The sequence below is a fragment of the Macaca thibetana genome, chromosome 6, assembly GCF_024542745.1.
Source record: "Macaca thibetana thibetana isolate TM-01 chromosome 6, ASM2454274v1, whole genome shotgun sequence".
NCBI classification, from domain to species: Eukaryota; Metazoa; Chordata; class Mammalia; order Primates; family Cercopithecidae; genus Macaca; species Macaca thibetana.
In genome coordinates, this window is record NC_065583.1 from 24,482,516 (window position 1) to 24,499,383 (window position 16,868).

The 16,868-nt window shown below is 40.8% G+C and overlaps 2 protein-coding genes across 2 annotated transcripts in view; one reads left to right on the forward strand and one right to left on the reverse strand.

Moving 5' to 3' along the window:
- ITK (IL2 inducible T cell kinase) overlaps positions 1 to 4,075 on the reverse strand; it is a 76,323-nt gene extending 72,248 nt beyond the window's left edge. Inside the window, exon 1 of the mRNA XM_050793929.1 lies at positions 3,786 to 4,075. Coding sequence (XP_050649886.1) covers positions 3,786 to 3,923 — 138 coding nt within the window. The 5' untranslated portion in view covers positions 3,924 to 4,075. The remainder of the gene's footprint in view (positions 1 to 3,785) is intronic.
- MED7 (mediator complex subunit 7) overlaps positions 1 to 16,868 on the forward strand; it is a 437,050-nt gene that overhangs the window by 388,638 nt on the left and 31,544 nt on the right. The window lies entirely within an intron of this gene.

A 16,868-nucleotide genomic window follows, 5' to 3' on the forward strand; every position in this document is an offset into this window, starting at 1 on the left:
CATCATAAGGTGCACAGCACACTTGATCTCTAAGGTGGAAAGAGTCATCAAAACAGGAGAATGCTTCCAGTTCTCCAGAGGGGCTTTCAGAAGATCAAGGTGGTGCTTGGGCAAAATTGTGAGTGATAATCACCTTACCATGTAGCAATTGGTAAGAAGCTTAAAACATACTTTTCTCATGAAATACTCAACATCACTTGAAGTAGGTAGTGCTGGGATCCTTACTTTACAAATAGGACACAGGCATAAAGAGGTCAAATGTCTGGTCTGAGATCCCACATCTAGAAAGTGGCCACAGGAGCCACACCAATCTATGATGCTTTATTCCCATCTAGGCTGCCTCTTCCATTCTGTGCTTACTCAAAGCGCCTGAGGTTCTTCACTTTCTTTTTACCACTGAAAAGGATCTGATATCAGTCATGTGCAACTAAGTATGCTGCTTAGTTGGTGGCTACCCCTTCAAGGATCATTTGTTCTTAGGCTTGCCAATGATGTGCTGGACTTGGCTTGTACTGGCCTGAGGTAGCTAATTGTTAAATTTTCAGGAATCTGTGAACCAGCAGACTTCACATTGGTAGTTTAAAATGGGCCATGATGGGAGTATTTACACCAAAGGAATTGGCAAACACTATGAATCAAGGCTATCCAACAAGCCCCGTACTCGGATTCCTAAGCATTTACCAGCACACTCATGTGCCCTTATCTCTCATTGCCCTCCGTTATAGAATTTCTGGCATCAGGGACTACTTGGAAAAAAATTGACAGGCACAGGAGAGACTCTGAAATCATGTCTGTCTGCAAGCCACTACCTGCCAAATCTATGCTTCTTTCTGGCTCACTGCTCCAGCAAGATGAAGGCGCTTTTTGGCCCCTCTGAAAACACTTGCACATCTCAATAGGAAAAACAGGCATCTAACACCAGAACTAAATCCATGTTAAAGTAAAAGCCTCAATCAATTAGTATTATAATGACAATAGGCATGATTTTTAAGGTTAGAATAAACATACTTGATTTATAGAACTACAGAATATGTTCTTGAGTATGTAGAAGGGTTATTTTTCATATGGTGTTATAAATTCATAGAATATGAGAATTGCAGGAATCATGATTTTACAAATGAGAAAAGAGAAAAACAAGCTCTGACACCCTAAGAGGGGCAATAACTGGCCAAACAGCTCATGATGCATGTATATCTACCCCACAAACTTGTATTGCCACAGAATAGAAGGAATCCAGGACCCTGATCTTAGCTTGATTTTGGAGAATCCTTGAATATCTCCCATAATTTGAAAATGAATTGTTATGACACCCTGCTAGCTTCTGTAGAGATGTGAAAGGGATACAAACAATGGTTAACTTTTAGTAGATGCTTACCAGATGGCAGGGCCTATGCTAAGTACCTAACATTAAGTTGAATTGTTTGAGACTTCTAATACCTGATATTCGACCTGCCAAATAATTTCAAAAAGTTCAGCCTAAAGACATTATACCTCTGAGTCTTTGCCTTCTTCCTATGAAATGGGTACTAGTATCACATCCATTTTACAGATTGAAAGTGAAGGCTTTAATTTAAAAATGAAAATGTTCTTCCCACAGGTGTAATGTTATTTACTTATGAGTAATATTAATGCACTCTTGTGTACAAATTGGTGGCCCTAAACGATGTAGTACACATAAGACATGGACGATAATAACTCACATATATTACCTGTTTCAGGGACCTTGGATAAATTTCTAATTAATCAATTTCTATAATAATTAAATAATTAAAGAAATACTTTAAAAATGTTATTTATAAGTGCAAAAAAGGCATTAGAAAACAAGAAATTTGATGTTTGGACATGTATTCTCTGTATCTTACGTGGAAGTATCAGAAACTACAGCCTAGGGCTCCCCAGAATGAAGTAATTGTCTTGGAATTTTTCATAATGCTCAGATAAAGAAGTAGGGTGATTTTACAACCTTGTCTACTTGCAAATTATGACCAATAAAATTCTGAATTGAGGCCATCTGGTTCTGTGATTATTTGCAAATAATATTGAGCTGAATTCACAAACAGTTCACAAATAACAATTGGGCTAAAGAATTATTAGTACTAACTAAATAAGATGATACTATGTTGAATCAGGAAAACAAACTGGTGAAAACTGTAAAATGGGCTTTGAAAAAAATATTTAAAGGTACATGACTGTTCTTTCAATATGAAACAAAAACTTTAAATGTTCCATTCACAAAAAAGCATTGAGTAATGCCATGCGATTTATTAGCTCTACATGATAAATCCCCCAAGTTCACAAACTGGGCTCCTGGCCACCTGGCAGAGGCCTCGCACATAATTCCATGTGTTTTCTGATTGACTGGTAAATTGTTATCAGTAAGAGTCTGATAACAAGACAAGCAATTCTTTTCACTTTTAAAGAGGCAGCACTATTTTGCCTGTAACTTTTTTTTTTTTTTGGTAATTCATCAAAGACATGCAACACCTGCAACTTTAAAAAGTGAGGCATCCATAGACTCTATACTCAGCCTGACCTCCTTTGGAGCTCCACCTCATGAAATGCTTTAAAGCCTGGCACGCCAAAGAATCCCAAACTCATGCCTCCAGCTACTAAGTCAGACTCCAACAAAGAATCAGAGCACTTTTGTTTCTAAGTGACCATCAGGCACCTAATATTATTTTCCCTTCAGTAAAATATAAGTGATAATCTTTGTCCTACCCCACTAATGATGTAAAAATAATATAACCATTCAGTAAGGAATCAAACACGCTTTGAAAAATTGCAGCATAGGGCTAAACAAGAGCCACTGCATAAAGCAAAGAAGTTTTAAAGAAGAAAGGGATCTTGAAGGTTGTTATTTCCAGTTTTTTCCTTTGATAAAGAAAGAACCTGAAATAGGGGGTAGACATTTGTCCAGATTGGATCACCTACTGAGAAGTAGTTTGGTCTCCTGACCCTTTGTCCAATGCTTTTTCTACCAAACTACATTATTAGGATTATTCCTGTTGCTTTTGTTATTACTGATCTTAAAGAAGCATGAGACTATTTTGAGATACAGAGACAAACTGACCTAGCTAAGCAGCCATACTCTTCTGGGTAAGAACCGCTGGTCTGCACTGCAGAAACTTTGTTCTTAATAAACCTGGTGTCCTAGGAAGTCTACCAAGAGATGAAGAGGCTTGCCATTGTGCCTTACAACTTTTAGACAATTAAATGCCTGGGGAATCTTATTTCAAGATTGGGCAAGTGACGAGTATTGCGACAGACAGAGTTATTCATGAAAACGTTAACACGGAACCCCAAATTTAACCATTCTAAACACCAGTTTCTTCCACTAAAAATAAGCAAGCTGGGGTAGATCATCCCATCGAATGCTAATGTTGTATTAATCTAAGTTTCATTAAATTTAGTATGTTTCATTAAGTTTAGTATGTTTCATTAAATTTGGTATGTTTCATAGAAAGTTCAAGTTTTAATGAATCATAATACTTGCTTCCTAAAATGTTATTAATAATTTAAAAATCAAACATAATCTTGCACGGGGAAAAAGCTGATGAATATTAAATTTCCAGTTTTTAGAACTGAAATTGCCTCGCACCACCATTTCACCTCTTGACTGCTCTCTGCATTCTCCTCTGGTTACTTTTACTGTACTTTTTATGTTGTTACAACAAGCATGTTTGTGTTTCCTGTATTCTATTGTATGCTATGTATATACTTTTGCATTAGCCCAGTCCAAACATAAAATACTATGCGAAAAAAGACAAATGAAACTGCTCACATACCCCATGACGATCCTCAAAGTATGCCAGGCTGGCTTTGGTTAACACAAAGAAGCGGACTTTAAAGTTCGAGGGAGAAGTTCTTCTCTTTTGTTGGGATTTCTTGATGAGCTGTTCTTCCAGGAGGATAAAGTTGTTCATGATCCAGTTCTTGAAACGTGATGCACCTTGGGCATCACCTCTCAGCACAACCAAAGGGAAGAGTTTTGGGGCAAAGAATGCAATGTGGAGGCAGTTGATCTTCAGAGAGTTGCTCAAGGGCAACTTGCCTTCAACGTTATCTTTCTATCAACATTCAGCCAACATAGCTGAGCGTCTCCTCTGATGTCAAAGGCCATAACCACATCCTTTCAAAATTCACAAAACGAGGAAGCATATGTAAAAAATACATACAGCCTTTGCTATATGGCTCAAAATGATATTTGAAAAACTGTAGACTCAAAATTATGGTAAGGATTACAGTTTAGTCTTTATAGTTCCTGGTTTAATCCATCCAATCCATCCAGCAGTTAAAACATGTAGCACAAGGGGTAAGGACAATGCGTGGTTTTGCTTACCATGATATACTCGGCAACCATCACAGTGCCTGACACATAAAAAAGATGTTTAAGAAAAATTTGTTGAACGGATCTTCGCCAAATTGGGTTTGACAATTAAAAGAGGTAATGAGCACAAACCCCTCACACATTAAAATGAAGAAATATGTTGCTGAAGTTTATTAGTTTTTAAGATTTAAATTAAAGCCCACAGAAATTTCTCAATGCTACATATAGATGATTGCCTTTCTGTCCTGACATTTTGTGAAACAGTGAAAAATAAGCGAATCCTTCAGAATGGCATAATAAACAAAGTATATATGGGCTTTAAAAACAAACAAACTTGTGTTGGATTACCAGATCTGTCACTTACTAAGCTGTTTCTCTTTGAGCAAGCTGTGCCTCCTCTGATCCTTAGCTTCCTTGTGAGGGTCCCTTGGAGGACTGAATCCCATACCTCTTACAAATGGTGGGTGCTAGTCATGCATGTTGCCTTAGAGTTAGTACGTAGTTGAAAAATAATGTGTGGCATTTATCTCTACCATGTTAATAATCAAGAGATTTTAGTGTAAGCAGAGATGGCATGTACTGGGTAGTGATAAATAATAAATGAAACAATCATTCTTGCTGTATAGGAGTGAAATTCTCCAATGTTTATTTTTAAATGTAAATTACCAGACAACAGCCTTATTTTATTTCATATACTGGATGCCCCAGCATAATCAAGACACTCAGGAGGGTAGGGTACAGGTATATTTTAAATGATCTCCCCTATTCTGAGATTTTAAGATATATGTGTGAAAATACGCTGCTCAAACAAGATCTTTTTTTTTTTTTTTTCTCCCTGAATATGGGCTTGAGGTAGGGATTGCTGCTTTTCCCAAATATCTACTCTCTCCTTCATACAAGAGTAACTGACTGAATCCCTGATGGTTTTCTGGGCATCTGGCCATCAAGAATAAAGACCACAATTTTTAGCCTCCCTAGTAGCTAGGTGTAGTTGTATGACTGTCTTCTGGTCAACTGAATGTACAGAAGTGGTGTGCACAACTTCTAGGAAATTTCCTTAGTGGGATCTGTCATCCCCTTTTCTTTCCATTTTCCTCCTGCCTTCTGACTAGAATGTTGAGGTGACAGTTGGAGCTGAAGCAGCTATCTAGTATCATGAGGTGGAAATTGAATGTTGAGGACAATGGAGTATAAGATAGAAAGAGCCTGGGACCTTGGTGACCATGGATCTTCCATGCCAGTCCTGGATTACCTTTTTTAATATCTATTTTCTGAGTCTCAGTTATTTTGAGGTTTCTGTCACTACCAGGAAACCTAGATAATACAGTAATACAGTGTTATTTTCTCAAACTAGACTACAAACTCCTTTGAGAGAAGTACATTTTATACCTGCTTGGTTCAGATGAAAAGATTTACAGACTTCACGAAGTGTTCTCATCCGGGAAAACAAAACATCATCAGTAGCTGCTGCAATCGTTAGGAGTCTTTCATTTGCTCAGTCTCCATGGAGTGCCATCATAAGTAGTTTTATTCTCTTTCTCATAGAGCCATCAAACCCACTATCTCGGAATTGTCTTTGCCAACTTTAAATTGTAAACTTAGGAAGCTCAATATTTTTTTTCTCACTTTAAGGAAAACATAAACAAAAAAAAAATAGTCCCTTTGTTTGTTTTCGTTTTAAAAAGTTCACTTCCCAGGAGCCAAATTCAAGGAACTCCCACTTGCCAAAGATGGAACAATTTAAGTATCAAAAGGAATAATAATTGCCATGAATTGAAGAACAGCAAAAATGTTAAAGCAATGAGTCCAAAAGAGAATTGAAAAAAGCATCCCAACCTTTTGATCACTTTTGGAGGATGCTGAAGAACCAGCTTGTTTTTCTGAAAACTGGAAACAAAGGAAAAGAATAAAACATGTTTCCTGCTTTTCTTGAAGAACTATCTTTCAATTCAGTAATCAAGTATTTAATGAGGAAGTCCTTTTTTTTTCCGAGAAACCAATCAATGAAGGAGTGATAGAATATCATTTTGCAATGCCAATGAAATAATAAATGTAGGCAATGATCATGAATGGCTGTTAAAATTATTACGCAAAAAGTCAATACGAAAATGTATAATTGTCATATGAAGCTGACAACACTGTAACACGCTGATTAATCTTAAAAGAATGACAACCAGACGTTGTATGCCTCCTGAGGTGATGCAAGAGAAAGTACACAAAACCAACAACTCAGGAGTCGTGCCAAGAGAAAACAAAATTGAACACAAATCTAATCAAACTTCGAGATATAAATTCGAGTTTACAGGAAATACAAGAGATAAATGGACCTGACAAATGACACTGTGGAGATGCAATTGGATAAGTCCAGAATACAAAACCTGTTAAGGACAAATGATTCAGTGTCATTCACAAATAAGTCATAGAGGGTGGGGCACGGTGGCTCATGCCTGTAATCCCAGCACTTTGGGAGGCCAAGGGTGATGGATTGCTTGAGCCCAGGAGTTTAAGACCAGCCTGGGCAACATGGTGAAACCCTTTCTCTACAAAAAATACAAAAAGTTAGCCAAGCATGGTGGCACACACCTATAGTCCTGGCTACTCGGGAGGCTGAAGTGGAAGGATCACTTGAGCCCAGTGAGTGGAGGTTGCAGTGAGCTGGGACTGCACCACTGTACTCCAGCCTGGGTAACAGAGCCAGATTCTGTCTCAAAAAACAAAAACAAAACAAAACAAAACAACAACAAATAAGTCAGAGGGAGAACCCTTAGATTAAAAGAGACTTTCAGAGACATATGAGCATGTTTGGACTTTGGATTAAGAGTCAAGCAAATCAATTGTATAAAGATGTTATGAGACAATTAGACACATTTGAATGCTAAATCAATGTTTGATAATACTGAGAAACTTGTTATTTTTAAAGATGTAATAATAGGCTGGGCACGGTGGCTCACGTCTGTAATCCCAGCACTTTAGGAGGCTGAGGTGGGCGGATCATGTGAGGTCAGGAGTTCGAGACCAGCCTGGCCAACATGGTGAAAGCCCGTCTCTACTAAAAATACAAAAGTCAGCTGAGTGTGGTGCTGTGTGCCTGTAATCCCAGCTGCTTGGGAGGCTGAGGCAGGAGAATCGCTTGAACCTGGAAGGCGGAGGTTGCAGTGAGCCAAGATGGTACCACTGCATTCCAGCCCAGGCGACAGAGCAAGACACCATCTCAAAAAAAAAAAAAAAAAAAAAAAAAAAAAAAAGATGTAATAATGGCACTATTATCATGTTAAAATAGTCCTTATTTTGCATAGAAACATACACTGAATTATTGATAAAACAATAAAATGTTTATGATTTGCTTCATTATAATCCAGTGGAGGGGGAGAAATTGGTAGGGGAAGGGATGAAAAATGTTTGACCATGACTTGACAATTGCTAAATCTGGCTAATGGGTACATCCTTATTCTACTCTCCTTGCACTGATGCACGTTTGAAAATTTCCATAATTAAAAAGTTAAGAAAAGAAAAAGAGGCTGGGTGTGGTGGCTCACACCTGTAGTCTCAGCACTTTGGGGTGCCGAGGAGGGTGGATTACCTGAGGTCAGGAGTTCGAGACCAGCCTGGCCAAACCCTGTCTCTACTAAAAATACAAAAATTAGCCGGGCGAGGTGGCAGGCGCCTGTAGTCCCAGCTACTTGGGATGCTGAGGCAGGAGAATGGCTTTAACCTGGGAGGCGGAGGTTGCAGTGAGCTGATTGCGGCACTGCACTCCAGCCTGGGTGACAAGAGCAAACAAACATCTCAAACAAACATCTCAAAACAACAACAACAACAACAACAACAACAAAGAAAAGAAAAAGAAAGCCCAGTTCAGTTCAAGGTAATAATCAAAACTCCAAACATGTATTTAAACTCATGCTTTTCCTTAACTTTAAATGGGTTTGCTTCAGGATTTGAAGCACCTTGGCTTTTCCACCATGTCCTAACCTCTCTTTTCCTACACACAAGCCTGGTGTCTGACCCACCTGAGTTGGAAGCTCAGGCTGGAGGGAAAAGAGGAAGAGGGGCAAAGGGTGCAACATTTGTGTAGTTGCAGCAGTAATCTGGGGATGATGTCCCTGGGATGTGGTGGATGCATAATTGCTGCTTTTTCTTGCATGTTTCATGTGCTTTGTTATTTTCAGAGATTTTTCAGCTGAAGATTCTGACAACTGTTCCCCTGATGTGGGAGATGCCACTCTTCTTGGCCAACGAGCCCAACCCTCAGCCCTTGGGCTTCAGCTGTTCCAGCTCCCGTCAGGATTCAATTGCCCACTAGGTTGTCCTCTTGGGTAAAATTTCCTTGAAAATGAACTACAGAGGCTGGGCATGGGGGCTCACGCTGGTAATCTCAGCACTTTGGGAGACTGGGGTGGGAGGGTCCCTTAAGCTCAGCTTGGGCAACACAGGGAAACCTCGTTTCTATTAAATAAAAAGAAAAAAGAGCCAGGCACGGTGGCTCATGCCTGTAATCCTAGCACTTTGGGAGGCTGAGGCAGGCGGAACACTTGAGGTCAGGAGTTCGAGACCAGCCTGGCCAACATAGTGAAATCCTGTCTCTACTAAAAATACAAAAATTAGTTGGGTGTGGTAGCATTCGCCTATAATCCCAGATACTAGGGAGGCTGAGGCAGGAGAATTTCTTGAACCTGGGAGGTGGTGGTTGCAGTAAGCTGAGGTCATGCCACTGCAATCCAGCCTGGGGGACAGAGTAAGACCCCATCTCAAATGAAGAAAAAAGAAATGGAACCACATACCACTTATTTCCTCCCATAGATCTACTGGAAGACTCAGGCCTCCTTTCCCAGCCAATGATGGATATACCATTTGCCCCAAGTAGAGGCCCCTCTCCCTCTGACACCGAATAAGTAGCTCTTCTACAAACTTTCACCATGATGTTTCTCCAAGAGGGATTTAGACACTAGTCCTTATAGCTGTAAAACTCTGGGACTCACACCAAGCTCACTGAACAGTCTCTTAAAGTCCCTTTTGGTTGGCTTCTGATAGATAAGCACCCACCCGCATTACCCCGTGGGCTAGTGGTGAGAGGAAACGCACAACCCCCAACATTCTCTCTCTTGCTTTTTCATGCCTTGTTTTCTAAAGGCTGAAGGTGGGCAAACGCTATTACTGGCAGAATCTGTTTTGCCTCTTAATGCGTCAAGTATGGATGGAGGTACTTCATTCCCTTTATCATATTAATATAGGGCTTTGGGGCCTCAACTGAAACTGGGTTGGAAAAAACCTAATTTAACCCAATTTCTATAACAAAGGAAAAACCAATTCAACCTGGCACTGCTGGGTCCCCTGGTATTTAACGACGACATCAGAGGTTTTGGTTTTCATTCCTTAGTTCTGGGCTGGTTTCACGTATGGGCAAGCTGTCCTCCGTGGCAGCAAAATGGCTGCTGGGCTGATATCTTATCAGTGGAGCTAGATCCTTTTCCTCATAGTTCAGTAAAAGTCCCAGAATTTTGAATCATTGGCCTAACTCAGATGATATGCTCACATGTACCTCAATCATTAGAGCCAAGGCAATGGAATATTCAGTTGACCCATTCCAGGCCTGGATGCAATCCTGGATCTGGGAGTGGGGTGGAGTCAGCCCTATCCAGCCACATGGACCTACCCATCCACAGATGGGGGAGGGATGGTTCTCTGAGGAACACTAGAGTGTTTCCACTAGAGGAAGGGGAATGGCTGCTGCATCAGTGATAAATGATTGCTCTCTTACTGTTACCTAAAACCCATCTTCATTGCTTTATCTTTTGAGGTCCTACAACTCCAACCTTCTCTAGTCCGGGAGCTTGCCCTTTGGATAATTGCAGGGCCCTCTTGTGTCCAGGCCAAAGAGATCCTTCCATTGTCCTCTTTGGATGTGGCTGTGAAGCCCTTTAATTTCCTTGTGGTTCCCATCCAAACTTTATCAGGTTTATTAATATCCATTTAAGAGTCATACCCAGAATATTTTGGCACATATATAACTTATTTCTTCTGAAAACAACAACAACAACAACAACAACAACAACAACACCTTCTGTTTGCTAGAGCTATCAACTCTAAGGGTGAAAAATAGCATGAGCACAGAGAGGTATCTGTACAAGATGTTTATTGCAGTTTTTTTTTTCTCTTTTTGAGACGGAGTCTTGCTCTGTCACCAGGCTGGAGTGCAGTGGCGCGATCTCGGCTCACTGCAACCTCCGCCTCCTGGGTTCAAGCGATTCTCCTGCCTCAGCCTCCCGAGTAGCTGGGATTACAGGCGTGTGCCATCACGCCCGGCTAATTTTTTGTATTTTTAGTAGAGACGGGGTTTCACCTTGTTAGCCAGGATGGTCTCAATCTCCTGACCTTATGATCTGCCCGCCTCAACCTCCCAAAGTGCTGGAATTACAGGGGTGAGCCACCGCGCCTGGTTATTGCAGTATTTTTTTTTTGTAATGGAAAACACCTGTCTGTGCATCAATGAGAGACAAGTAAAATAATCTATGGTGCATCCTTACAATGGCACACTACAAGGTTATGGAAACAAATAATGTATATTCATAATGTATCAACCTAAAAAACTTCAGGATATATTGTTAACATGGAAAAGGCGCAGAACAATATGTTTGGCTTGTATGTTTTTACGTTTTGTTTTTACATACAAGTCATACATATTGTTCTGTACCTTTTCCAGGTGTATTTTATTTTTATATAATGTATATTTAAATGCACATGGTGATATCAGGAAGTTTGTGTATCAAAATTCCAGCAAATAAAACTGGAAAGGTAAAGAAATGTTTTGCTTTTTAATTTACAAAATTTAAAAAATGATAAAATGGAAGGATTTTTTACTTTCCAATTTAAAATAAAAGAAAAATGATTTGTCAGAAATCATTGATTTGATTTGTAGAAGACAGTAATGACTGAAATGGCTAGTAAATTTAGAGCTAATTTTTTTGCAATATATATATATTTCTGATAACGAAAGTAAAGTATATTCTTGGTGGAAAGAGCAGACCAGCAATTAAATAAAAATTACATCTAATCTCACCCTGCAGAAATAATCAATGTTAATATTTATTTTACATTACATTCTTCCAGTATTTTTTCAGAGTTAAATTTAATATTTACTTAGAATAATCATTTTATCCCAGCTCCTGGATCAGTTACCTCTTTCTACCTGTAGACAGTTTCTGTTCTTTTTCTTTTTTTTTTTTTTTGAGACAGAGTCTCCATCTGTCACCCAGGCTGGAGTACAGCACCCGGGCTGGAGTGCAGTGGGGTGATCTCGGCTCACTGCAATCTCCGCCTCCCAGGTTCAAGCGATTATTGTGTCTCAGCCTCCAGATAGCTGGGATTACAGGTGCGTACCACCACGCCCAGCTAATGTTTGTATTTTTATTAGAGGTGGAGTTTCACCATGTTGCCCTGGCTGGTCTCGAACTCCTGGCCTCAAGTGATCCACCCGCCTCGGCCTCCCAAAATGCTGGGATTACAGGCGTGAGCCACCAAGCCTGGCCTGATCTTTATTTTTATTTTTAATGTTAAGTGTTTTATTGTGTGTGTGTGTATGTGTGTCTGTGTGTGTGAATTTAGCTGCAAGTTTCTTCAATGTAACATTAAATTAATAATATGTAAACGGAGGCAGAGCATCTCATGATTTGTAAACAGAGCAAAACAGGGAGCCGAGCCAGGGAAGTTGTCCTAAGCCTGTGTGAGCAGCGAAGGATTCCGCTTGGGAGTGGGGCCGAATGCGGAGCAGGAAAGAAGCAAGACAGGAGTGGGGGATGGGAGGGGGAAGACAGAGGGCGCTAGTTGGATCATAATGTTGAGAAATACAATTATTTTGATTCTCTCCCTGACTTCTTTTTTGTATGTATACCAGCTCATTTTCCTTTTCAACCCGAGGCAGAGAGGCAAGCTGATTTGCATACTGGTCCTCAGGGGAAGAGTTAGGTGACGGTCTTTTCGGAGCCAGAAGGTGAGGCAGAAATCAGGTTGGCTTCCTGAAGTCCTAGGTGCCCCAGGCTGACCGCAGCTCAGCCCCCGCCACCTCGGCTGAGCAGCATTGACATAAAAGTACTGTGGATTGTATTTTAGGCCAGGGGATTTACCCAGCCAGTACATACTGTGTATGGTATGGAAATCTCCCCACCCTCACATCCTGCCTAGCTGGCAATGCTCCCCTGGGCTGCACACTCACTGAAAAGGCTATATATAGCTGTCTACTTCCCTTGCTTTTCAAAATCATAGATGAAGAATAAAAGTTATTGACTTGAAACCACTTCCCACAATGCACATTTAGACTTCAGCCACCTATAATCTTGTATGTCTACATATACTCAGTGCCTTGTATACACTGTTTTGTGTTACCACTCTTCACAGCTCTTCAACCTTAGGCTCATTTAAAATATATGCAAAACTTTCCTTAGAACTGTGGTTCTGATCGTTTTTCTTCTTAAGAAACAATTATTGTTGGTTTTGAATATAGTGGTAAAGGGTATTAGAGTCACCATGCATTCAACTCATTTGTTATCACTCTGCTGTGTATTTACTTGCCCTCCTATTTTCTTCTCTTTCTTCAGTGTGTGTTTTACCGGCTTGTAAGCTCTCTAAAATTTAGATTCTAGCTTATACATGCTGTACCACATTCCTTGTCAAGAAAAATTACCCAAAACTCATAAATAAAAATCAAGCAAAGCAGGCAATATGTACTTCTGATGTCATATTAAAGCCTTGTTTAACATGCCTGCTGGGGGATTATTTAATTATCTAAGAGAATGAAGGAAGACAATGGGATTGGATCCATAAGTCAAGACTGAAGTATTGCTATTTTCTTCAATAACCTTATTGAGATATGTTTCATTGACCATAAAATTCATCCATTGAAAGTGTATAGTTTGGTAATGTTTGGCATATATTCACAGAGTTGTACAGCCCTCTCAATTTAATTTTTAGAACATTTTCAACACCTTAAGAAGGCTATCCACGACTGATGAAAGTCTCACTCTTTGAAGGGAATGTTCTAGAAATGAAGTCTCCATCTTGCTGTTTCCCTGAGACAGCAAGTTGACCCAAGGTAGCTCCTGTTACCAGTTCCTTTCACACACGCACATACATACACACACACACACACTCTCATACACACACATACACACACTTTAAATTTCTCACTAAAAAACATATGATATACCACATATGCTATTTTGCAACCTACTTTTTTGTGTGTGCCCAGTATCCTAGGCCAAGCAACTTGCTTTTTCACTTGCTAATATTTATTGGAGATTGCTCAATTTCAGCATACCTAATAGTTGCCTCAAAGTATGTGTGGTGGCTGAGCACTTCTCATTACTCTCACTGCTATCGCATACGTCTTACCCCAAATCATCTCTTGCAGGAGTTGCCCCATCTCTACTGCTGTCTTCCCTGCACTTCTATAATCTCTTTTTAGTATGGTGACCAGAATCATCTTCTATATTTATGGTTTGGATCATCCCCCGTTCAGAGCAAAGCCAAAGACCTCTCAGAGCGCTAAAAGGTCCATCCAACATGATCTGCTCATCCATCACCACCCCAGTTGCCTCTCAGCCTCATCTCCAACGACCCTCCTCCTTACTCTACTTTCATCACTGTAGCCTGCTTGGAGTTCCTTAAACATACCAGGCATGCTGTCATCTCAGGGTCTTGGCCTTTGCTGCTTCCTCTGACTGAGAAGTTCTTTCCCCATCTTCATGGCTTCCTCTCCAATCTCCTTTATGTCTTCGCTCAAAGGTCACTTCTGGGCCCATCACAGTGGCTCACACCTGTAATCCCTACACTTTGGAAGATCTGAGGTGGGAGGATTGCTTGAGGCCAGGAGTTTGAGACCAGCCTGGGCAACACAGCAAGACCCTGCCTCCACAGAAAATTTAAAAACTAACAGGGTATGGTGTTGTGCACCTGTAGTTCCAGCCACTTGGGAGGATGAGGCAGGAAGATCACTTGAGCCCAAGAGTTTTGAGTCTGCAATGAGCTGTGATCACATCACTGCACTCTAGCCTGGGTGACACAGCAACACCCTATCTCTTAAACAACAACAACAACAACAACAAAACCTTTCTCATTGAGCATTCTTTAACAACCACCTTCCCCTCCCCTACGCACGCTCTCATAGAGATGCGTGGCCTATAAAATAGATACCTGGCCTGGTGTGGTGGGTCACACATGTAATCTCAGCATTCTGGAATGTTGAGGTAGGCATTCCAGAATGCTGAGGTAGGCATCTCCACTTGAGGCCAGAAGTTAGAGACCAGCCTGGTCAACATGGCGAGACCCTATCTCACAAAAAGCCAGGCACGTGGTGGTGCTGTGCTTCTGGTCCTAGGTACTGCTGAGGCTGAGGTGGGAGTTTCGCTTGAGCCTGGGAGGCGGAGGTTGCAGTGAGCTGAGATGGTGCCACTGCACTCCAGCCTGGGCTACAGAGCAAGACTCTGTCAAAAAAAAAAAAAGGTAACGGGGAGAGACCTACACTTTTAGTTTTTTAGAGACAGGATCTCACTCTGTTGCCCTGACTGGAGTGCAGTGGATAGAGCCACTGCTCAGTCATAGCTCACTGCTGCCTTGAACTCATGGGCTTATCCTCCTGACTCAGCCTCTTGAGTAACTGAGACTACAGGCATGCCACCATGTATAGCTAATATTTTTCATTTTTTGTAGAGCTGAAGGTCTTGCTATGTTACCCAGATTGATCTCTCCCTTGTGTTCTCAAGTGATCCTCCTGCCTTGGCCTCCCAAAGTGCTGAGATTACAGATGTGAGCCAAGGCACCCAACCAGAATTAAAATGTTTAGAAGAATGTATCATGGCAACAGCATGCCTGGCTTATAGTAGGTTCTCAATCATACAATTATAGTTTCTCTCATTATTAATTATTCATCAGAAATGACCTTAGGAGAAGAATATATGGCTATGTCTATATATAGCTCCAACTTCTTACTTTTTAACATAAGTGTGTTGACTTTTAGTTATGATTCCGTTATAATAGAATATATGCCACTTTGTTTTTTCTTATTTTTCCCCAAAAAGTCATTCAATATCTTAAGAAAAAAAATTTTCAGCTTTTCAGAAATAGGAAACTTTATCTTTGCATTTCCACTTTCTAGGGGGTCGCAAACAAAATACTTGCTCATTAAATTTTGTTGAATAAATAAATGGAAGAATGAATCTCAATGGACACAAGCAAGTTTATATTTACTGTGAAGCTGCAATGTGCCAGGCACTGCAGTTGGCACTGGGGGATATAAAAAGTAACATTTCGTGGTTGAAGTTCATTTCAAGACCTCCACATGGTAATCATCGAGTTTGGGGGAACGTATGTTTATTGCAGAAGTAATTCTCTAGCTGGGGGAGGGGGAATTCGGATTCTTCACCTTGTACAAAGTAAAACAAAACAAAGCAAAAACTCCAGAAAGATGTCTTTGCCATCATTTCTCAGAAGAGCTTTAAAAAGAAACAGAACGTCAGTGGTTTATCAAGTAGGCATCAAAAGTGAAGCAGCAGACATATCCGTGTGGGAAATCCTGTGGTGATTCAAGACCTCCAAGAATTCCTGTGGTTCCCAGTAAATCCCCACACATGTCACTACCTACCAATGACACTCACTTTGATGCAGAATGAGATTCTCAGTGAGCCGTGCAGCTTGAGGAAGAGAAAAAGGTTGGACCTAGAATCCGGCTCTGGACTCTAACCTCAAGCAAGACAATCTTGAGCCTCCGTTTTCTCACTCGAAAATGATGTTTTAAAAGATAAACCTGCGTCTGGCTGGGTGCGGTAGCTCACACCTATAATCCCAGCACTTTGAGAGGCTGAGGGTGGATTACCAGAGTTCGGGAGTTCGAGATCAGCCTGGCTAACATGGTGAAAAACCCTTGACTCTACTAAAAATACAAAAATTGGCTGGGCATGGTGGTGGGCACCTGTAATCTCAGCTACTTGGGAGCGTGAGGCAGGAGGATCGCTTGAACCTGGATGGCAGAGGTTGCAGTGAGCAGAGATTGAGCCACTGCACTCCAGCCTGGGGGACAAGAGTGAAACTCCATAAAAAAATAAAAAATAAAAAATAAAAACCACTTCAAATGAGAGAATAGTTGAGAAAATTCTCCATATCCTGAAAATCACTGCCCAAATGGAACCCTGGCTCTTTAGTTCTGATGGGGAACAGAAGTCCCTTGGGACCATTCGTTCAACACCTATTCCTGAGTGCCTGCTGGCACTGTGCCACCTACACACTGGGGACACAGAGATCAGCATCTAGACAGCACCCCTGCCCTTAGCAAGCACACCTTACATGCCCAGGATTTTATCCCCAGGAAGCAATTCAGCTGAAGCAAAAATATTTTTGCAAGAAGATGATCCTTGAAGGGGTATCTAAAACAGCAAAACTGGAAACAACCCAGATATTTATAAAAGCAGAATGACTTCATAAATTATGCGTCCCAGCATTTTGATTGAAAGAAATACCCAGCCTACCCACACCTACACCCCGGCAAGCCTCACTA